The 24774-nt window shown below is 36.0% G+C and overlaps 1 protein-coding gene across 1 annotated transcript in view; it reads left to right on the top strand.

The window, feature by feature from the left end:
• Nucleotides 1–24774, top strand: part of CUL2 (cullin 2) — a 69031-nt gene that overhangs the window by 40850 nt on the left and 3407 nt on the right. The window contains exons 7-18 of the mRNA XM_069458622.1: nt 4236–4332; nt 4431–4541; nt 6783–6945; nt 7611–7735; nt 9219–9326; nt 10108–10167; nt 11329–11457; nt 11560–11646; nt 12811–12963; nt 13239–13316; nt 17941–18007; nt 22783–22985. Of these exons, the coding sequence (XP_069314723.1) occupies nt 4236–4332; nt 4431–4541; nt 6783–6945; nt 7611–7735; nt 9219–9326; nt 10108–10167; nt 11329–11457; nt 11560–11646; nt 12811–12963; nt 13239–13316; nt 17941–18007; nt 22783–22985 (1381 nt within the window). The remainder of the gene's footprint in view (nt 1–4235; nt 4333–4430; nt 4542–6782; nt 6946–7610; nt 7736–9218; nt 9327–10107; nt 10168–11328; nt 11458–11559; nt 11647–12810; nt 12964–13238; nt 13317–17940; nt 18008–22782; nt 22986–24774) is intronic.

Genomic DNA, 24774 nt, shown 5'->3' with positions numbered 1-24774 from the left:
ATTTTCTTCCCAAGACTTGCTTCCAGCTACTCAATGAAAACTTAGTAGTTGTAAGTATACAAATGATACATAAATGCAATCTTGAAAAACTTCAAATATTCCAGATCCTTTCCTCAATCTTCTTCCTCTCCACAAAGGTAATCCCTGTTACCACTTTGTTGACTTTCTTTTCCTAGGAATTTTTATATCTACAGACAGAAATAGAAAATTGTTTTATTTTCTTTTTTAAGTGTATATTTTTCCTTTTTTTCTAACTTTTGAAAGTCATAAATGATATATATTATACTTATAAGCTTCTTTTTTTAAATTCAGTGATACAGCTTGATAATTTTTCTGTTAGTACATAGAGCTCTACCACATTCTTTTAAAACTGCTACATAACAGTTGGTATCGTTCTACCTCATTTTATTAAACTCTTCTCCTAGTGGTGATTATTAGATTGTTTCCAGTTTTTCCACTATACAACTTCTGTTGTTTCTATTGTGCACATAGTAAGTGTTGTTCGGAGTCATGTATATTTAGAATTTTGCCAGTTTGCCCTCTAAAGTACCTGTTCTTCCACCAAAAGCAGAATAGAATACCTGCTTCTCTGTCACTCACCAATACTTGATATTATCACATTTCACCAATCTGAGCATGAGCAACATTCCTTGATTTCCCATTGCCTTTCTGAGGTGGGAAGGGGTGAGCCTAGTGGGTGTTTTTGGGTGGGTGCAGCAGCTGTCTTCTGGGTGCAGAGGCTTCCCGGTCCTGGGCCACCACCTGCTCTCGGGCACCGCCCTCCCGCTGCAGTGTGGGCACACACCGTGCTGCTGCCTGCTGCCTGCTGCCTGGCTCAGACCAGCCTGTTCTCCTGATAACCGAGCTGCCCTTTTCACCCTTTGTCCTCCCTCCGGCTTTCAGCATCTGCCCCTTCTTGCCTTTCTTCCTGCTCTTTCCACTCTCTCCTTGTAGTAGTTCTTTCTCTTGTGCATTTTTGTCTGTAATTTTATTTTTCTCCCCTCTCTAATCTTCCACCTTTTTTCAATTTCTGCAAGTCCAAGGGCTCCTGATGCCAATAGAGTATTAAAAAGTGTCTTTCCTGCCATTTCTCAGATTTAGAGTGGGAGCAGGAGGCTGCATTTGAGTTTGCTGGAACCCTGTTCTCATTGTAAACATTGAGGTAAATGAGAATGCAGAGTTCACCAGCTTCACTTTTTCCCCCCCTTAGGTTTTAAAATTTTATTAGCGTATTTTAAAATTGTACAATACAATAATTAAAATCATTTGAACAACCACCACCAAAGGCGCTGAGTCACCTGCATTTTGCAGTCTGCAAAGACACCTTGAATCGGCTTCTAGATTTCACTGTCCGCCCATCCTACTTCTGCACCCACCAACATGCAAATTCTTTTCCTTCCCTGCAAGCCAGACAGGCAGATGGGAGAGATAGGCATGACCTTCCTTGTCAGTTGTTCTTGATCCTTTGATGTGAAAAGGACCAGCACGGTCATTTAAACTTGATCTCATCTGTTTGTACCTTGCAAAGTAATAAAACAGCCAAAGCAGATAAAGTAAGAAGACAGTGCTTGTGGAATGTATCGTATGTATTGGCAGCACTCACCTCATGATGATTTCCCTGCTTGTTTCTCTTATTGGATCAGGTCTTTTGAAGACAGGGATTTTTCTCTTGAGCTTCTTCAATTTACTGAATTTCTCAAGCAGCCTTGCAGTGTTTGTCAGACACGGAGCAAGGCGCACGAGTGAGCTGAGCTGCGTGGTGGCTGCCACAGTCTCCCCCCAGACTAACTGTTAATGACCTTCACAAACCTGGTCTGTTCTCTGAGTTAAATGTTCAGTTAGTCAGCTTTAAAAGCATTCATTTAAAAATCACAGTGTGCTTTTTTGATCTCTTAGCTTTTTTCTCTTCTCTAATAAATGGAAAACACTTCCATTTTGCTCCTATCAGTGTTTAAAATACCAGCTAATGTTTATTGTTTACTCATGTACCAGGTACTGTGCTATGTGCTTTCTTGGATTGTGCTTAATCTTTGCCACTCCCCAGGGAGGTAGGTGCTTGTATTATCCTCACTTTACAGAAAAGGAAGTCAGTGCTGAGAGGTGACACAGCTGTGCAAGGTGACAGATTAGCATATCCAGAACACAAACCTAGGCAGTCTAACTCCAAAATTCTGGTCTTAACTGCCATGCAAAAGTACTGCTGTTAATCCCCTTCATCCCAAACATTATCTTGGTAATTTCATTATGATGGTGTGGGCATTTTCTACACAGTCCTGTTAAGATCAAATATTAAGCCATATTTCTAAAAATTCTTCATATTCTTTTCTCAGGGCTCATCTCTTGGGACTACTGTTCTCAGATGAGACCAGAGTTTATTGAGATGACCAGTTCAGTCATTGCTTTTGTAAATTACCAACAGCATCATTTTACAATTTACTTTCATTATCTGTCAGCCTAATAGAAATATATCATATTTATACTGATTTTGTGTAGGACTTTTTGTACAGTTATAAAAATATGTGTTGGTCTTATAGATTGTGTAGTTATGCTGAAGGGGCTCTGGGTTCAGAATTCTTACCAGAATTTATAAGGAGGACAATTTAGTTGTTAAGCACTGGGAATGTCAATATATTTTCCTGTTTACCTGGGCCTTTTGGGATCAGAAACAAATGGAAAGAGTGTTACAAATAGCAGGAGTGGAAGTTTTCCTGGTGCTAAGCAGGGGCGATAGGGTATGGTCATGAGAAGAATTTTAGATAATTCAGATATTTTTCAAATATTCAAATATTTTTATTTATTTATTTATTTATTTTGAGACAGAGTCTCGCTCTGTCATCTGGGTTAGAGTGCCGTGGCGTCAGCCTAGCTCACAGCAACCTCAAACTCCTGGGCGCAAGCGATCCTCCTGCCTCAGCCTCTGAGTAGCTGCGACCGTAGGCTCGAGCCACCACGCCCAGCTAATTTTTTTCTATTTTTAGTAAAGATGGGGTCTCACTCTTGCTCAGGCTGGTCTCGAACTCCTGAACTCAGGCGATCCTCCCGCCTTGGCCTCCCAAAGTGCTAGGATTACAGGTGTGAGCCACCACCGTGCCCAACATGATATTTCTTATTTTTGACTGATTTCACTTGGTCCTAGGCAATGTTCAAAGGAAAAAAAAGTGATGTGTTCCAAATAGATAACATAAGTTAGGTCATTGTTTCACCAGACTGAATGTGGGCTTAAGAAGGAGCTAATGGATGGTGAGCTGAGGAAATGAGCTCCCTTAGGTGTGGCCTTATATGAACTAATTAGTAATTATTAGTAATATCAAGATGTAAACTTTGTATCTAAGACTCTATGACTGACCGAGTTACTGTAGCCATATTAATTCATATACAAAACACTTTCCCCAGAGTATCCAGATAATTAAATGAAGAATCAAAGAGGATTAGAGGGCAGCAGAGGCAGGGAGGGACACTAATATATAAAGGTAATTGCCTCCATGCTTTTCTCAAATGCTAGAAAATCCTTATAGCCTCTGTAACGAGCAAGAAGCTTTTACTTGGGAATGATGATAATGTATTTTCTATTGCTGTCTTTGTAAAATAACTATTAATTCAAAGAAAAAATTATTTTAAAGTAGGGTGGAAGATTGCCAATAAAAGAATAAACCTTTGACTTCATAATGGTTTCATTTGACCCTTAGTACTGGAGTCAGAAACTCCCAATTTAGGGCCAGATTGTTTCACTGCGGTGTTAGGCAAACTATTTTTTTCTATTTCATTTTTCTATTTCTGTAATTAGAAAAGCTAATATTCACCTACATTTCTTAATGTGTTTGAGTCTTGAGTTGCAGTAGGGCCTTCGTACTAAGTCAGAATTTATCAAATGTCACATCAATAATTGAGATCATCTTAGATCCCTTTATAACTGTAAAGGAATGTAGAGATATTAAAACATAATCTCACTAAATTTGTCAATACAGTGACATCTTTGTGCTTTAATGGAATTCAACTTTAATTTTATCATGATAGTTTTTATTTACTGAAATGACATCTAATGTGCATATTAACTATCATAAATATTAATGCAGCTGTGGTATGAAAGAATTGTTTTTAAGCTGCATGAATATACCTTTAAGTGCTTTATAATTTAATTAGATTGATGAAATAAGCAGCCATATTTAGGCATACTTTGGTATATTTCCATAGATATTTGTATTCTCAAGAATATTTTGTGTTATCCCTTGTTTTAGTGATCGAGGTGGAGAAGACCCAAACCAGAAAGTAATCCATGGGGTTATTAACTCCTTTGTTCATGTTGAACAGTATAAGAAAAAATTCCCCTTAAAGGTAAAAAGCCTCCTTTAAAAACATAAATAATCAGACCTTTTATTTCTTAAATTACTGTTCTAATTTTTTTCTAATATAATTTTAATTGATTTATTCAGTTTTATCAGGAAATATTTGAGTCCCCTTTTCTGACTGAAACAGGAGAGTATTATAAACAAGAAGCTTCAAATTTATTACAAGAATCAAACTGCTCACAGTATATGGAAAAGGTAAGAAATAAAACATTATTAAATACATTCATCTATTGTATATCTAGCGTGGTTTTATTTAACACAGTTTTCTTAGTTAATATATTTTTTGGTGGAAAAATGTTCTGTTTATTTGATCATTACCTCTGAATTATAGTTAATATACAACACCTATTTGTTGAAAGGGTAAGCAACATGTGGTATATACATGTAGTGGAACATCAGCTTTAAAAAGGAGTGAGGTTCTGATACGTGCTACAATATGGACGAGCCCTCAAAACTCATGCTAAGTGAAGTAAGCTAGACATAAAAGGACAAATACTGTATGATTCCACTCCTGGAAATATCTAGAGTGGACAAATTCATAGAGACAGAAGGTAGAATTAGAGGTTATCAGGGAAGGAGGGTGTGGGGAGTTACTGCTTAATGGTTATAGATTCTCTGTTTGGGGTGATGAAAAAGTTTTGAAAATACACAGTGGAGATGGTTACACAGCATTGTGAATATAATTAATGCCACTGAATTGCACCCTTAAAAATGGTTAAAGTGACAAATTTTATGGTATGATATAAAATATTATTTTTATAATATGTAAATATATATAATATAAATTATATTATAAATTATAATATATAAATATATTAAAATGTTAATAATGTAATATACAAAACTATTGAATTGTACACTTTAAGTGGGTGAATTGTATGTAAATTGCATCTCAAGATATTAAAAGGGGGACATTGGAATAAATCATGTTTGGAAAATAGTGTTTATTAGAGGGGTTCATTTTGGGAAATAATGGTGAATTATATTAGCTTCGAGTGTTAAAATCCTTGGGCAGTGATTAATGTGGCATTCCTGCTTTCCTTTCTGTGTCGTTCCTCTAGCTTTGGTCTCTCCCCCCAGCTCCCAGTGGCTTTCCAGCGATTTGAAGCTCTGTGTTGAGGCAGTCTGACCTTGTTTACTTTTCTCTTGATATGCACCTCCCTCCCCCAAGTTATCATTGTTTTATTTTTTCTTTTTTTCATTGTCCTTCACCTCCCTCAGACCCACACTCCAATTCCTGTTGCATTTAGTTAATTTAGCAAGCAGATAAGACAGTTGTAGTATGTTATTATGTAAATGACTAATGGGTTTAATCCTTTTCATTTATTATAAAAATAGCCCTTAAAAGGATTTGTTATGGATGACAGTGACCTTCTTGGTCCAAGGTGAACACCTTTTTAACCTAAACCCCTTCTTGCCCACTTTTGGTTTCCATGACTTTGCCCTGAGTTCCTGACTTCACAGGGTAGCACAGCAGGAAAGACAGGACTGTGGGACTCTCCTCATTCTTGAAGCTCATTTTCATCCAGAGATTTCTGATAAGGTATCCAGAAATGATTTTCCTCCAGCATTACCTTCCTATGCGCAGGAAGACTCGGCAGTACCCTCCAAAGGCTCAAATGCACATAGTTCCCTGGGACCAGTTATGATCAGAAACTCTAATTACACACCTTCACCTTGCACAGTATTTTCTAAGCCTATGCATTTATGTGTGTATGTGCCGTGCTAGCATGATTTTCATTGCAACAATGTCATAGTTTTGTTTTGAGATAGAAATTTGTCAAATTCTGTAGCTATTGTTCTTATTAGCTAGTTCTTATTAATTTTGGCCAGTGTTTTGTTTGTAGCTTTGTGCTTTTTATATGGGATAAGCTTTAATAAAGGTCTTGATTGACATATTTGACTATGACTAAATATATTTTTACTTTCAAAAATTTTAACAAAACCTTTCATGTGACAGTTAACTATCATACACATGCTGTTTATGGTTCCATTTTACAAGAGAAACCAAGGTGAAATAATTAATCTACTTGATCCAGTTGATATAAATTACTTTTTAGTTTGGTAGTTAAATATTCTTATAGAGACCACTTGTTCTGGTTTTTAATAATCTTTATCTGCTTTTCCTATTGCATGTTAGGTTGTCCATGTGATAGGATGAATGAGGTCAATAAATGAAAATAAATGCAGACCATTTAACTTTAGTTCTTGTTCATAAGACTGTGGTGGAATGTAGATGATGGCTAGTAACTTAAATAACAATTTGAAATGATTTATGGAATGTGGATATCAATTGAAATTGTTTATGTCAACCTTATTACCTTTCCTATGTTTACTTGAGCCATTAAAATTCAGCAACCTAAGTCACTCACCGATAGTTCAGATTTTTCCTCATAGCAAAACTTAGTTCATGACTGTAATAATATATTTTTACAGGTTCTAGGTAGATTAAAAGATGAAGAAATGCGATGTCGAAAATACTTACATCCAAGTTCATATACTAAAGTGATACATGAATGTCAACAACGAATGGTCGCCGACCACTTACAGTTCTTACATGCAGAATGTCATAATATCATTCGACAAGAGAAAAAAAATGGTGAGTGGCACCAAACATAAATGTGAATAGAAATTAAATTGTAACCTCACTTTTTACATCATCTTCTGGCCACCTTACATTTAAAGCGTATGTTAGTATTTGTCTTGAAAATATTAGATATACCTTTTTTTAAAAAAATTAATGTATTTTGAAAGACAATTTTGGAAAAGTATATTTTCAAAGTGTGTTCTAAAGTCAAAGGAAAAACTGGGAAAATGTATTTATACATTTTTATATATCACAAGGGGTAATTTCTGGAATACAGTAAGAATTTCCTCACCAGCAGTAGGAATAAAGGCAGAGATGTTGATAGGATATGTTACAATTACTTAAAAGTGGACAGAAATGCTTTACATACTGGTATAAAAAGACTTCTATGTTAAAATGTGTTCTGCAGGTGCAAATAATACATCAGATATGCTGCATTACTTGTATAAAAAGGGGCAGGGGGAAGAATATGTGTATTTGCTTGAATGTACACAAATCATCTTCGGAAAGATATTAAATAACCACAACACTGCTTTCCTGCGGGAGGGGACAGGGTGTCTGGGAGGTGGTTGTGGGGCAACTTTGCATACTCTTTTGTCTTCTGCATTTTGAACCATATATTACCCAATCAATTAGTGGTACTGGGAATTCAGTGAGCACGTTTCCTTTCCCCTCAGACATGGCAAATATGTACGTCTTACTCCGCGCTGTGTCCACTGGTTTACCTCACATGATCCAGGAGCTGCAGAACCACGTCCACGACGAGGGCCTTAGAGCAACCAGTAACCTTACTCAGGAAAACGTGAGTCGTGTGAGGAACTGGGAGATTTGTCTCAGAATCAGATTCATCATGGAGTTTTTCTTTTGACTTTACCATCTTTTCAAAGATGAAAGAAAGTCTCATCATGCCCAAAAAAATGTCTTTATTCAAATGTTCTAAACCTAGAATCTGTCGGATTCATTTTGGAATTGCCACATTATTAGCAAACCGTTGCAATTGTTAATTTCTCATGGAAAAATATGTTTATTGTTTCTAAGTAATGGTGTTTCTGTGTAACTGGCATTGATACGTGGTCAGTTGTAATGGTATGGGTGCAATTTGCTTTCTTTACATGTTCTCTGAATTTGTTTGTCCAGGAAGCAAATTTAGATCGAAATAATCTTCCATAAGTATATGCTTGCTGCCGCAAGTACCCCGTGCCCCTCCTGTCTCACTACCCATCTTTCTGCATAGCACTTTGCCAAGCAAGTGACTGTTCACAAGAAGTTGCTTTTCCTATAAAAATGTGTTCCTGTCATCAAATCTTGTTGGACCCACTTCCTTGTTATTACTAGTGGTGGTTGATGAATAAGAGAGATATAATATGAAATGTTACGAGCTCCTTAAGAAGAACTGTTTGCTCTTCATCTACAGCACAGTGATCTGTATATAAGTATCTTTGTTCAGGAGCATTTATTACATGGTGATTACTTAAGTTGTAGACTGTCTTTGGCAAATAATAATTCTTAGTTTTTATGTCCTGCCACAATAATGCATAAGTTTTCCATTTTTGTAGAACTCTTAGTTTATATTATTAATGTTTAGATTTATTATTTTGTATTATTTATTAGGCTTACTAATATATATTACTAGATTTATAGATTCAGGGTGTTGAATGGGCATAGAAGCACAGAGTTTGGTGTCAAGGCTGGGAGATGGAAATACAAGAGAATGCGTTTGTAGTAGACGCAAATAAATTCAGCTGACTTAGTTAAGTCTTAGGTGCTAACTTCTTCATAGGTATCTACACTGAGAGGAAAAACTCATTTTTGCACTACTAGGTATTTCTTCCTTCTGAGATGTGGGGCATTGTATTGCCCACAAGTTCTTGGGAGGTCTATTCTCCTCTCTCTATCAGCCTTTAGTGACTTTGCAGGCATTCTTTGTTTATATGTAAACCTCTGTGAAAGTGATAGGCCTGGTAGTTCTGAGATTGTTATCCTAAAGATAAGGTATTCCAGCACAAGAGAGGAGTGTGTTTAACTACACAGTAGAGAAGTGTGCTTTTGGTGGGTTCTTCCGGCAGAGGTACTAGACAGTTCTGGTGTTGAATGACAAACTAATTTCAACATCAAAGTTTTAGATTTTTAAGACTATCTTAGCTAAAAACATTTTCTGAGGAGTGTTTATGTATAAAACCTAATTGCTTGGGGGAAACTTTACTATTTAATCAAGTCTTTTAATAAGCCTAATTTTATCACTGAACTTCTTAAAATAGTTTTATATTTGTATTTCATGTGTTTAGATGCCAACACTATTTGTGGAGTCAGTTTTGGAAGTACATGGTAAATTTGTTCAACTTATCAACACTGTTTTGAATGGTGATCAGCACTTTATGAGTGCACTGGATAAGGTAACTTTTAAAAACAGATACAAAATTGTCGTTCTTTAGGCTGTTTCAGGATTAGGCTTCTAAGTATGAGATTTCTGACCTAGACACAGAGGTTAAGCTTAAGTAACTAATTTTTTTCCCCTAATGCAACCTTGTATTAAATTAAGTAACTAATTTAATTTTGAAAATCAAAATAGAAATAACAACTTTTTTTTTTTCTTTTTTTATTTCAGAATATTACGAGGGCACAAATGTTTTGGTTAAATGGATTGCTTTTGAACTGCTTGAGTCAAGGTTATAAGTGTGCCCAATTAATACAACTTTTAAATTGGATCGTGCTATATAAGGGAAATTGTTAATAAACTAGTATCTTTTGAATATATGTGCATAATTTTAATATTTTTAGTACTTATTTTTCCTTTGAATATAATACGTAGGCTATAATATTTGAAAGTAAAAAATATCTTTTACAAACTTTTAAATTTTTGTATTCTTTAAAAGAAATTTGCTTTCAAGGTTGTTTTAAAAAACATTGAGTTATTTTATCTGTGTTCAAATTTCAGTAATGAGTTAGAAAGAATATCTTGCAATAGGAACAGGATATATAATTGTTGTATAATTGGGAATAAAGTTAGAGGAGCCTACCCTATATTAGATTTGAAAGCAATATAAACAAACCACCACCAAATGCTGTGTTTTAGGTGGGGTGGTCATTTTGGATGTATAGATTATAGCTTATACTGAGCCAGCTTTGCTTTTGCCTGATTGCTGATAGCTAATCACAGGCCTGTTTTCTATTTAGGCCCTTACATCAGTTGTAAATTACAGAGAACCCAAGTCTCTTTGCAGAGCACCTGAACTGGTAAGTTTGATGGTTGCTTAGAAAATAAAAACTGAGGAGAATGTCAAAATTATTTTTTTGTAGCATTTTTTCAGAAAAATAGAAAAAAATTATCTGTATCATATATAACTTGCAGTATATAAAATGCAGTAGACCACATGGCTTTTCTTAAGAATAACTGAAGGAGGCCAGACGTGGTGGCTCACGCCTGTAATCCTAGCACTCTGGGAGGCCCCAAGGCAGGTGGATCTTTTGAGCTCAGGAGTTCGAGACCAGCCTGAGCAAGAGCGAGACCCCATCTCTACTAAAAAATAGAAAGAAATTAGCTGGACAACTAAAAATATATAGAAAAAATTAGCCGGGCATGGTGGCGCATGCGTGTAGTCGCAGCTACTCAGGAGGCTGAGGCAAAAAGGATTGCTTGAGCCCAGGAGTTTGAGGTTGCTGTGAGCTAGGCTGATGCCATGGCACTCTAACCCAGGCAACAGAGTGAAACTTTGTCTCAAAAAAAAAAAAAAAAAAAGAATAACTGAAGGAGAAAGTATTTCATTTTACAAAGTTTAAGTTTTAAAGTATGTCTGCTTTGAAATAGTTTCCATTACATTTCATGGAGATTTTGGTATGTCTGAAATTTAAAGGAAATCCGATGATAAAGTTTTGGTAACCTTTGAAGGAAACTTAAAAGGTTTTTGTAAGATTAAGGAAAGTACTTATTCAATGTCAAAAATTAGAGAACTACTCAAAACTCACCTAGGTGTTATTTTAGAAATTTATATTACTTGTATCCATGCTTTATTGGTCAGTGGGTGTAGGTTAGATTTTTGACTTATTTCTAGTTTGATTTTTTGAAATTACCTTATGACATATGTTTTAAGTTATTTAGTTTACGTTCCTGATTGTGGTGTGTGCCTGTAGTCCCAGCTACTCAAGAGGCTGAGGTAGGGGGATCTCCTGAGGCCAGGAGTTTGAGGCCACAGTGCACTATGATGCTGTCTGTGAAAAGCCATCACACTGCAGCCTGGGCAACACAGCAAGACCCTGTTTCTTAAAAAAATTAAATTAAATTAAAAAAGTAAGCTTCAGGATAGCATTGATCTTATTTTGTATTGCAATTTGCCTCCTTGGAGGTGTGAGGTGTACAGAAGTGCCCTTTTTAAGATTTATTATCAATTTCTATTTGAGCTTGCTAAGTACTGTGACAGCTTACTAAAGAAATCAGCAAAAGGGATGACTGAGAATGAAGTGGAAGACAAACTCACGAGCTTCATTACTGTTTTCAAATATATTGATGATAAAGACGTTTTTCAAAAGGTAAGCTGTGAATAGCAAAGTTTTGTGTTTTAGTCGACTTTGATATATTTTTGTACTTTAAATCCTTAGGAAGTAATCTTTTAAAATATTTTTTTAATGTAGTTCTACGCAAGAATGCTGGCAAAACGTTTAATTCATGGGTTATCCATGTCTATGGATTCTGAAGAAGCCATGATCAATAAATTAAAGGTAACATAAGTCTTGGATCCAGTAATGTCCTAGAAATTAGTCCGCCATCACATAAAGATGTTCATTGAGCATTGTATATAATAACAGGAAATAATTCATCAGCAGGGTCTGATTAAATGTATAATGGAATATTCATACAGTGAGATATGTAAATGCTATATTAAAAGGAAAAAATCTTTGTATATCGATACGGAGAGATTCACAAGATAGTCAGTATTGACTTTAAACAGACTGGTATAAATGAATATACCTAAAATATTCCTTTAAGTATAAGTTTTGAAGTACCGTTGAATTGTTTGTTCACATCATTTCAGCCTACGCACTGATACTCGTTAGCTGGTTCATATTTATCCTGAGTTAATTCAGCAGTTGAAAATGTTGCTGTATAGTAGACATTGAATGTAATGCGTGCTCCTTTTTAGACCCACCAAAAAATAACTGAGCTTTTACTTTTTAGAAATAATGTTAGCAGAACACAAAGCCTTTTATATCCCTAGTTTAGAGATTCAGATTTTCTGACCCAGTATGACAGAGTTTTGAATACTTTCAGAGAAGTAGATTTCTTCATCACTCAGTAAATGGTAATTAAAAATAAGCCTAAGTACCACCTTTTCAATTGACTATTGGCTGGAGTCTTCCCAGTAATCTTTCATGTATAGTTGTTGCTGTCTATAGGCCTTATAAAAGCTGGGCGTGGTGGTGCTTGCCTGTAGTCCCAGCTACTCAGGAAGCTGAGGCAGAAGGATTGGTTGAGACTGCGATCATGACTTTGAATAGTCACTGCACTCCAGCCTAGGTGACATCGCTTATTTCTTAAAAAAACAAACAAACAAAAAACTTCATGTATCTTTACATATAGTAATGAAGCATTTTGCAGTATTGACATAAGGTATATGGATATATAGGAAAGGCTTTATTTTAAAAGCAGATTTATTGTTTCATAAATACATGTTTTCATTCACTTATGTAACCTGCCTTTAAGAAGAAAATTTTTAAAAGGTTTTGAATAGCTGCTTTGAGTTATGAATAATACCGGCCTTGGATGTAAACATTCATGCAAGGACCTTTGACCAAAGACCTAGCAGTGGCAGCCTATTCTTATTAATCAATACGGCTTACTATTTTTCTTTTCAAATCATACATTTTTAAAACTTTTTTTTATAGCAAGCCTGTGGTTATGAGTTTACCAGCAAGCTACATCGGATGTATACAGATATGAGCGTCAGCGCCGATCTCAACAATAAGTTCAACAATTTTATCAAAAACCAAGACACAGTAATAGATTTGGGAATTAGTTTTCAAATCTATGTTCTACAGGTATGCATATGTGTTTTATCGTGGGCATTTACTGATTAGTACTTTGATACAGAGGAGTCATACGTGGGTGCCTGGTCACTTTTGTTTTGGTCAGTGGATTGTGGCTTCCAAAATTCCATGTCATATTGATTGGGACTATGCAATAGTAATGCTTATGGGTTTTATCAGCATTTTCAGGAAGAAAAGATGTTTTAGTTGCTTCAATCATATAAATATTTACTTTCAAGTTAAATGTTGACCTTTTTAACTTTTTTATTTTATTTTTTTCCTTCTAGGCTGGTGCATGGCCTCTTACTCAGGCTCCTTCATCTACATTTGCAATTCCCCAGGAATTAGAAAAAAGTGTACAGATGGTAGGTTTGCAGGAAATGCATTAGAAGACTTAAGGAATTTTAGTAACCATCTTCATATTCTGTCACTTTAAATGTTTTTCCAAAGTCTTAAGGGCTCATGTGATGAAAATGTATTCACAAATTATAGTCAGTCTACCCTCTAGGAAGAATATAAATTATTGTAGTTACTAGTATTAAAACTAAAAATGCTAAGGATGTCATATAGTAAATGTATTATCTTCTCTTAATCAGTTTTAACTTACAAAAATTTTGATGTTAGAAGAAAACTTAGAACCCAACACTTAAAAAAATCATTTTCCAGTTTTTCAAAATATTTGCATTTTGAGCCACTTTTATACCTCAATTATCCCTTAAAATATTTTTGCTTCTGTGTTATAGTTTTGGTAAATATATGTGGACTGTGAAATATTCTAGAAAAAAATGAATCAAAGCTGGAAATTTCAAGTGAAAATTGCTTTCAAGTGTGACAGTAGAAGCCCTAGAGTGCTTACCAAAAAGCTGTTAAAGGGACTGTGGTGAGATGTATCTTTTTTAAAACAACTTTATCGAGATATAATTTATATACCGTACCAATTCACCGATTTAAAATTTACAATTTCAGTGGTTTTTATTATTTTAACAACTATCACCACAATTAATTTTAGAACATTTTATTGCCCCCAAAGAAACTCTCTACCTGTTGCAGTCACTCCCCGTTTTCCTTCAGCTTCTTTCCGCTTCCCCCTCCCTGGGCAGTCTGCTTTCTGTCTCTGTCGATTGGCCTCCTCTGCGCGTCTCATGTGAATGGAGTCACGTCACCTGCAGTCTTTTTTGACTGCCTGCACTCACCCACTGTAGTGTTGTCAAGGTTCATCCGTGTCGTGGCGTGAATCAGTAGTTCATTCCTGTTTACTGCCAAATAATACTCCCACTGTGTGGATGGAACGAGTTTTTTTGTTCGTTTAAATCCATTCATCATTTGATGGACGTTTGGGTGGTTGCCACTTTTTTGGTACATGAATAATGCTGCTATGAATATTTGTGTACATCTTTTTGAGTGGCTGTGTTTTCATCTTTCGTGAAACTCACCCCTTTTCATTTTCTAATTCCAAAAAAGGGTTCTTATGTCTTGATGAGATGGAAGTTTGGGTGGCAGTTTTTTCTAGAGAAAACTTAAATTATCCTTTAATAGTTCGTATTTGGGTAGTGACTAAAGATTGTCAACTAGTGAGTTATGCATACATTCATGACATTTAAAATGAAAACGTTATTTCATTGTACTATTTCCTAGAGATTTTAGCAATGGATAGTTTGGGTCATTTTTTAATGTAATTACAGGCATGCCTCAGATGTTGCAGGTTTAACACAAAGGATTCTTTTCTTTAAAAGCATATATATGTAGTTTGTTACCCTTTTTAGACTGTGGGTGTGTTGCTTATGTAGTTTCAAGGAAATTAAAAACATGTCTTTCAGAGAAGTGATTGTCATATATTGCTCACTTTGAATCTGTTTTATTAAGACTAATTAGCAGGATATAGGATGTTATTTTGGTTTATCAATATGACTCCCTCTAGAGGTCAGTTTCCAAATTTTAATAGGTTTGAATTATACATGTTATTTTTGTTTCTTTAAAAATAATGATTATAAACAACAGTTCAGCCTCTGGAATCATAATTTTTGGTTACAAATGTCTATTATGCCATTTACTTTTCTCTGACTGTGGGCAAATAACTTCTTAACATTCTGTTAACTGGTAATTGTACTGCCTCAGAAGGGTCGATACGAGAGTGGAATGAAGTGCATAGCGTAGTATAAAGTAAGTACTAAATAAATGGTAGCTGATAGAAAAAACAATAATGACAGTGGCTGTAGTGTGGTAAGAGTGGGAAATAAACCATACTTTTGGGAAAGTAAGCATAAGGTGGATATTCAGAATAAGAGTCTAATTTTAGGACTTTTTACATCATCTTTGAAAAGAGATTATAGCACAAACTATCTTAGAAACTACATGAAGAAGTGCATTCATGCAAACATTCATGGGCTGGGCAGAGTATGGGCTCAGCATCTTATGCATTTTGCAGAATGAACAGATGCCAGTTAGGGTCCAGGGATGGGGGATGGGGGATGAGGGGCCAGGTAAAGCATTTTGATGTATTTGGGTTCAGGCAAGAGAAAGAAAATTGACCCCCTCTTTCATCAGTCTTAAAACTTACTTCTTCTTAAAATCCTCCTTCTCCAGTTGAAATTAAGGGAGAAAATGGAGCTGGCAGAAATAAAGTTTCCTTTTAACTTTGTTTGTTTTTCTTTTCTCTATCCTTGAAATAATCATTTTCCACTAACAATTTTTAACTCCTTAAACTTTATTTATTCATGTATGACCTTCATAAGGTTTCAGTTTCTTCATTTACAAATAGGAAGTTGGTTTCTTTCTGACGATAAAATTATGATTTCAAGAATGTTTTCTCCATTTGGATTTTCTCAAATTACCAGTAGAGGGAGTTTGTCCTTTACTTTTTTTTCCCCCTAGTAAATTGAAGTTTTCAATTACACAGGATTGAAATCCACTTCTGTACTTAATAGTGTACATTTCTCACATTAAATTAATTCATCTTGCCTTAGTGATGATTTGTATTTTTTACATGATTAAGATGGAAATACAGCTATTTATCAAAAATTACTTCTATTTTACATAGGTAAAATAAAACTATGGACATAAACCTGCAATTAAAAGTAATTTATTTTGTACTTTAAACCAATAAATCTTGTTATATTTGCATTGTACCTAGTCCAAAAACATGAATAATATTAAAGAAATATCTTAAGTAGTGTATATTAATGCAGCTCTCTATCAGAGGTAAATAAACTCATTGAATGTGAAATGTTAATTTTTAAGGCTCTCTCAGATCTAATTGATGCCCTCAAAATGGTATTTCATAAATGGTATCCTTTATCCTATTACTTTAAATTAGTAACTTTAGTCAACATATATTTCTTACTACTAATAATACAATTATTTTAATGATATAATCAAGGAAGATTTTACAGCTCTGCTCTTTGTAATATAAGATGAATTTATAATCCATTTGGCACTGAATTTTGTTCTTGACTAGCTATAATGTGAGAGTCTTCTTAATCAGATTTTAAATTTAAGGATGAAAAATTTCTTCTTTTGACATATTGATATCATCAATAAAACTTTACTGAATGTACTACTAAAGAGGAAAAACATGTTTTTAGGGGTTGGAAGGTACGTCTTAAAGCTAGTTTTGCACTTATTTATAAAGAGCATATTTAAGCTTAAGTTTCTTATTTTCGGAATGTATCAGTTTGCTTTTGCACACAAATTCATTGTGTTTTGTAGATAAATTATGAGTTGTATAGTAATAATTGAATTGTATTGACACCCTACAAGGTTACTAATTAGAGCATACTTCTGGAATCTCTTCATGACATATTTTGATTTGCTATTTGTGTGGATTAGACCCAGGCAGACAGGCTTAAATATTCCAGGTGCCTATTTCCTATTCCATTTCCTATTCATCATGCAGAAGGGTTGGTGGCTATGCAGATAGAGGAGAATGCTGCATGATTGGTGGGAAAACATGCTCAACAAATTTCAGCTTCGCAGAACTAGGCAAACTTGGAATAAACTGCTGAAAGAATTCATTGATTCTCTTGCCTGGAGCTGTAAACTTTGGTTGTAAGGAGTGAGTACAGTACAGCTGATAAGTCAGGCATTGCTGATTGCAATATATAAACTTCTCTTTGAAAGTACAAAAGGCAAAGTTCCATATACAAATAAAAGCTGTAGGTATGATACAAATAGCACATCATGCTAAAAGTATGTCCACAATTCTGAACTGTGACATCATGTAGTTTATTTTTAGCTTTGTAAAGAAGTTGAGTTTTTATCTTTTTCACATCTCTTTATTTTCCCACACTATATTATGTACTAGCTCTTTAAAAAATATGAACTCTGTATTTTTGGATTGATGTCCTCTAATTACACATTTGATCCAGAGAAGGAGTTTTTAAAATTTCACTGCTACATTAATAGAATATTAAATTTAATTATTCACAATATTATCTACAAAAGAATATCCAAAGAGACATACCCTGAATCTTCGTATTAGAGTTTGACTGCAAGTGGAAGTCAATCATACGTGCCGCTTTATGGTAACTATGCAAGTGTTGATCAGTCTGTCACTTTACCAAGGGTGTCTGTTGGCAATTAGAAGATTAGACATGAAGGTATGATTTATATTATATTTTCATATCGAAATGGATGTGATAGCTTGTTTGATGAGTAAGTAGAATTCACAAAGTCCAAATTAATATCATTCACAAATGATAATGAATTACTAATGAGGTCATTTCTGAATTTACACAAAAAGTCCAACCTGCAGAGCTTGGGTTTAGTAGAGAGAACTCTGGACCAGGTTGCCTGTTAGCAGAGCTGGGTGGAGTTCGTGTGCTCTTGGCCAGGACTGCACAGATGTGTTTTCTCCTCTGTACAACGGGAGCATTTACCAGATGGGCTAAAACGTCTTGTCTAACATGCACATTTTGTACTTTTGTAGTATTGTGATAACTAGAGGGAAGTTATAGTAGCTGAAAATAATTGGATGTTTTTGTTTTTTTACAGTTTGAATTATTTTACAGCCAGCATTTCAGTGGAAGGAAACTTACATGGTTACATTATCTCTGTACAGGTAAAATGCATTTAATTATATCTACTTTAATGACATTGACCTAATATGATTATGCTAATTTAGAAAGAGATATTCTGTAGCCTAATTATAGTTTTTAACCTTTTCTCCTCCATCTGCCTTTCTGGTTACCGCTGAAGTAGCTAATAATGAAGTTTAAGTACAGCACTTTGTGTTTTATAATTGTGCTGCTTTGGAGAAATGTTCTTTAAAACATTTTCTCAGTTCCTAGACTGATCACTCAGAGTTATGTTTCTTGAGTATCACTCGTACTTAAACATATATTGAAAATTACTCTTTCCTAGTCCATTTCTACATTCTCAGGTTATTGAAAACCTAAGAAATAGTTTAGTTTTTGAATTGTAAACCAAGATGGTTGCAAATGGGGTATAAAGTGGTATTTGGAGGAGTTTAGAATCAGAAGACCTGGGGTTAAGTATAGCTGTGTAACCTTAAGCAATTACTTGAGCCTATTTTCTTATCTTTATTTTTTTTTCTCTTTCTTTTTTTTTTTTTTAGAGACAGGGTCTCACTCTATTGCTCAGGCTAGAGTGCAGTGGCACGATCACAGCTCACTGCATGCAGCCTCCAACTCCTGGGCTGAAGCAATCTTCCTGCCTCAGCCTCCGGGGCAGCTGAACTATAGGCACGTGCTACCATGCCTGGCTAATTTTTTGAATTTTTTGTAGAGATGGGGTCTTGCTGTGTTGCTCGGGCTGGTCTCAAACTCCTGGCCTCAAGCTGTCCTCCCTCTTTGGCCTCCCAAAGTGCTGGGATTACAGGTGTGAGCCACTGCTCCCAGCCCCCTCAGCTTTGTCTTTGTAAAATTCATTGATCAAGTCAGAGAACATCTGCGTTCCAAGTATTTCTTTTTTTTTTTTTTTTTTTTTTTTTCGGTTTTTTTTTTGTTTGTTCTTTTTTTTTTTTTATTCATGATAAATTATTAAGTGAACAGTGCAAGTTAAAAACAATAGTTTCATATTTTTTCCCCACCCCCCCTTTCCCGAGTCAGCATCAAGTATTTCTAAATGCCAAGCGAACAGAGATAAAATACAGAACCTCGGCCCTCAGAAAGCTCATGTCTAGTAGGAAAACAGCCAAGTACATACTTAGAGCACAGTGTTTTGAATGTTGAGGTGGACAGACCGGCCGGGTTGTTGGGTATCCCATAGAATGGCGGTGGCAAACGTGTGTTGGCAAGGGAACGCTTCTGGATGACATCTCAGCTTGGTTTTCAAGGGCGAATAGGACTTAGCCAAGATGGGCAAAGAAGAGCGTTGAGAGTGTGTTACCAACGGAGGTCAGAATTTTGAGAAGTAAATCTATGATACCAGATGTGACAGATACTCGGTGGGAAACGCCTGAAAATTCCACCCGTTTATCACCAGGGCTTTGGACAGAATTATAGTTGGGGAACAATTTGATAAAGACACATAGATACTTGATGAAGAGGTACAACTTGATCAAGAGATATATGGCTTCCATTACACTGTCTAGATACAAATAAGTTTTATTTGTGGCACAGCAAGAAGTTGCAGAAATGCCAGGTCAGTTGCTGAAAGATTCACTGAGAATTGATAAACTCAAGGGAGGCAACACGTCACCAGATAACGCATAGTTAGATGAGGTTAGTACCGTGTGAACTGCGAATCATTCTGTGTAGTGGCAGTTACTGTCATTTGCCAAAATGAAAGTCACACGACACTGTTGCACAGACCTTAAAAGATAGCGATTCTATCATGGACTGCATTCTTCTCACTGCTGCTTGCAAATATTTCAACAGCTAAAAATAGTGAGGGATCTCAATATCCTCTAACATCCAGTCCACATGCAGATTTCCCCGATTGCCCTCAGAGTGACTTTAATGGCTGTTTTAGTGTCATCAAAGGCCTGATTGCATTTGGTTGTTAATCTCCGCACGACCTCTCCCCACCACCTCTCTCACCCCCTCTCCCCTGCATTCTCTGACGTACTGTTTTGAACAGACCAGACCAGTTATCCGCTGCTCAAGAATAGTCATGGTATTGTGATTTTTTAAAATTTGTTTTCCATTCTCTGTACATTCTGTAAAGTGGAAATTAGGTCTAAAGGTTTCATTACATTCTGATTCAGGCTTATTGGCAAGAATACTTCTTAGGTGGTCCTGTATGCTTCAGAAGGCGTATAAATGTCAGATTGTCTCGCGTTAGAGAAGCTAAATTTGGTCACTCGATTAAGGTGGTAACCACCAGAAATCTCCACTGTAAAGGTACTCACTCCCCTTTCAGTTAGCAGGCGGTCTGTGGGGTGACACTCAGGTCACATGTGAATACTCGGTTCCAGGAACAGCCTGACCCCATGGTTTTAGCATCCTCTGATGACCCTTACCGGCATCATTTATTTCATTACTGGTTGCAAAATGATGATATTCTATCATTCCTTCAACACCTATTAGCAGACATTCTTCTGTAAAGAAAAGCTTTCCTGGCAAGAGTAGGGAGCTAACAGAGATAATGGGGAAGTGACTTGGATGAAACTAGTGTGAGAATTCTGCCCACTCTTTGTTTCCTGTAGTTGTGAATGCCACTTGAACTATGGTTGACTGATTTTAAAAAGTATGCATGTATCAGACTGTTTTATTTTAGTTTTTAGTCTCTTAGCATTTGTCAACCTATTCGCAGGTTAAATGGCCACTCTTTTGTCATTTCTCTTTTCTGATTACCTGGCAGTAATTAGACGAATCATACAAGTTTGGGGCTTCCTTCCTGCCCATGTGTCCCCCACCCTTTCCCCAGTCTTCGCAGCTGGAGCTGACTAGTAAGAGATGGTGCTGAGACAAGGGGGACGAGGTCCATGTGCCCCTGTTCCACCGCACCTGGCCCAAATAATAATTTTTTATGCAAACCATGTATATGAATTGGATAGTCTAATTTTTTTTTTTTTTTTTTTAAAGACACAGGGTCTCCACTCTGTCACCCAAGCTAGAATGCAGTGATGTAATCATAGTTCAGTGCAGCCTCCAACTCCTGGGATCAAGCAATCCTCCTGGCTCACCCCCCTGAGTAGGGCGTGCCACCATGCTCAGCTAATTTTTTTCTTATTTTTTGTAGAGATGGGGTCTTGCTCTGTTGCCCAGGCTGGTTTTGAACTCCTCCCCTACCAAAGTGCTGGGATTACAGGTGTGAGCCACTGCACCCAGCTGGATATTCTAATATATTAAACCTCCTTTCATGAAGATTCAGAGATTAGAAATTTTTCCTGCAGGTGTTCCTAGCCAAAGAATTCTCAAAAATATTTTTAAATACCGTGTTTTTTCTGAAACAAGTCAAGGCATAAATGGTGATAATGAAAGTTAATATAGGCATGTGCCATAATATTAAGTTAGTGAATTGACTTATAGCCTTTAAAATCTTTTCATAATAAATAAAAAAAGCAAAAAGTCTAGATCAGAGTTATGAATTAATCCCTGAAAGGGAAATGCAGCCTCTGGGATAATTTCATGTGAAACACAGTTTCTTTGAGTTAAAACGAAGAGCTTTAAAATCAGATCTCATGCTGGTTTAGTTTATTAAACTGTGAAATAATGCAGGCTGTGTGTGTGCTCCAGTCACTAAACCACAGCTTTACACATTGGGAAGCGGTTCTCAGATTTGCAGTTTGTTTTTTTTTTAACGTGTCACAGAGCAATGTGAGTGTATTGGTGTGTGTTGTACAGTTTGGCACAAGCTTTTCAGTGTGCCAATGTCATGCTGCTGTCTCCTGGGGACGTTGCAGAGCTGCAGGATGCCTAAAACCTGCTGTGTCCGTTATATCTGCCAGGGTAGTTCAGCATCTAGAACATTTTTAGCCTAGCAACTATTTCAGCAAAAAAATGGCTCTGCTATTTTTCTTTCCTTCCATACCTGTCTGCCACTAGAAAGTTACTGGGAAGAAAGATGTTATTTTTGAGACACAATAGCATTGTTAAAGTTTTGGCAGAAACTGTAGTTCAGGCAGAGCTGCAGAAGCGTTTCCTGTAGGGTTATAAACCTCCCAACATGCTGGAACCTTACCTGGAACAGAATAGCTGTGCACAGCACATGAGGCAGTTGCTGGTAGCAAGCTATTGTCCTCTTCTTTTTTTTCTGTCCATTTCTCCCGCTTTTTCTACCTCCTTTTATTGGTTGTTTTTCTGCCTAAATCTTAGCCTTTCTATTAATATTTAAAGGCATTGCTTAAACCTACTGGTTAAAGTTACGACAGTTTAACTGTGATTTATACTACATACTCAAAACTAGTAACCTTCCACCCTCCCTGCCCCAAAAAACAAAATGACTACATTGTTGCCAGCAATGGCTTTATAACAATTTAATAAGTCATTGGTACACTCTTGCAGGAGAAAATATCTGAAATAAACAGTTACTATTTAAGTAATTTTTTTTTTATTTTTTAATTTTAATTTTTAGAGACAGGGTCTCCCTCTGTTGCCCAGGCTGAAGTGCAGTGGTGTGATCACAGCTCACCGTAATCTCCAACTCCTCAGCTTAAGCGATCTTCCTGCCTCAGCCTCCCGAGTAGCAGGGACTACAGGTGCACGCCACCATGCCTAGCTTAATTTCTTGTTTTTTTGTAGAGGGGGGGGTCTCACTATGTTTATGTTGCCCAGGCTGGTCTGGAACTCCTGGCCTCAAACAGTACTCCCACCCTGGCCTCCCAAAGTGCTGGGATTACAGGCATGAGCCACCACGCCCAGCCTCCTCAAGTAATTTTGAAATGTTTCTGTGAATGATCAATGATCACAGTCTTTGTTTGAATTGTAGGTGAAGTTAAAATGAACTATTTGGGCAAACCCTATGTAGCCATGGTCACAACATACCAAATGGCAGTCCTCCTCGCCTTCAACAACAGCGAAATTGTCAGCTATAAAGAGCTTCAAGACAGCACTCAGATGAATGAAAAGGAACTGACAAAAACAATCAAATCATTGCTTGATGTGAAAATGATTAACCATGATTCAGAAAAGGTATGCGCTAATATTCCAAGGAATTCAGGCATTATCAACATTAAGGCTTTTTCATGGGATGTTAGCAGTTTTAGAAGGAAGGCTATAATGTCAGTACCCTTTGTGCTTTGGAAAACACTGCAGTCAGCTGCCTTACTGCAAGCTCCTGACAGCTGTCAACTTGAGGCATCACAGAGAATGCTACCTAAGTTGGTGCCTGTGTGCTCTTCACGGTTTCATTCTACTTGTCCTGTACTGTGACGGCTTACTGAAAAATTATAAAAGAATTTCATCTGGAAGATTCTGGTTAATTGAGGTTTTTAAACTGTAACCCATCATAAATAGTTCTGGGTTTTTTGTTTTTTTTTTTGTCCAAAATGTTTAGTTAATTTGATTTCATGGTTCTGTAATAGGAAGCGGCAGCCTGTTCAAGTCTATTTGCACGCGTATGTAACATGTGCGACTCCATTCCAAGTGCTCTCAGGCACCTTCATGTCAGGACTCAATTAATAACCATATATTTTTAATATCCATCACAAGAATAACAAACCAATAGTCTATTACTTCTTTTTAATCACAACTTTTTTTTTATAGTAACAAGTTTTTACTGTTTTGTTGTTATAGTATAGCCTAGATGTGTAAATGGTTAAAAAAGCAACAGATGTCAGTTAAATCTCCTGCTTCAAATTGTTGTGCTAATAAGAAAAAAAAATTCATGTCAATAATGTTTCATTTTTACTTTGGCTAAGTTAATACTACAGCTTATTTGTCTCATTAGTTCATTTTGCTGACTTCCCTAAGATTGTGATGACATTTTATAGTCTATAATTGAACAGTGGTAAATGCCATATATTCTCAAGTTCAAATCAGTCTATTCATAATTTTGAGATGTGATTAATTTTTCTGGCTTCAGAATTATAACAAAATATGAATTTCTTAATGTTAAGATTTTAATTAATTAATGTTACTTGTGATTTTAAATTTTTAAGCAATTAAGTGCTTTAAAAGTTGTTTTTCTAAACATGCTATTTTTGCTGCCTGGAAATTTGCTAAATAAACATAGATGCCTTCTTTGCACTTTAAATTTGAGTCATGGATCTGCCAGTCCCTTCGCAGAATTTCTGAGGTTATTATTGAGAGTGAGTCCGTCTGCCCAGGACCTCTTGATCCTCTTGCCAGAGAAACCCTACCGTAGGATGTGAGAGACTCTCTTAAGCCTGAAATAAAAGTCATGATTCTAAAAATTGGCTTAACAACTTTCCCCCGAGAAAAGGCCACTTGCTTCTTGAAGAGTGACTAGAACATGGCTTCGGTCACGGAGGATCGATGCCCGCGTGCCCATGCAGACGCGGCTTTCTTCTGTGGTCAGGTTATTCATAATCGGTATCTTGGTACTGCAGCGTTTCAGCAGACATGTGGTGGTTTAGTTTTTTAAAGCAGAGTAACAGAAAAGTTATGAGCCTTGGGTGCTTCATAGAAATTAAAATGCTAAACTCCATTTAAGCCAATGAGCTTGCCTCTTGTTTGATCAAAAGGTTGTATATTGCATCTGAATGGGCAGGGAAATAAAAAAAAAAAAGAAACAAACAACAACAAAAAAAAAGGTTGTATATATAGTAGTTGGACCAGAATATAGCTTATTCCTAAATATAAACTGATGAAGATTCTGGCAGATGTAAAATCAGAAAATAATTGGTTTTTGCTTGTTTGTTTAATAAAAGGCAATTATTTTTCTCTTAAATTCAATAATCTTTATAAGGTAAAAATTACAAGAGTTTAGTCTTTTTTGCTTGGTCATTGTCTAATTTCA

The sequence above is a fragment of the Eulemur rufifrons genome, chromosome 25 (genome assembly GCF_041146395.1).
Source record: "Eulemur rufifrons isolate Redbay chromosome 25, OSU_ERuf_1, whole genome shotgun sequence".
In the NCBI taxonomy this organism is placed as follows: Eukaryota; Metazoa; Chordata; class Mammalia; order Primates; family Lemuridae; genus Eulemur; species Eulemur rufifrons.
Note: the sequence above shows the minus strand (reverse complement) of the source record. Positions and strands in the feature narration are given on the sequence as shown.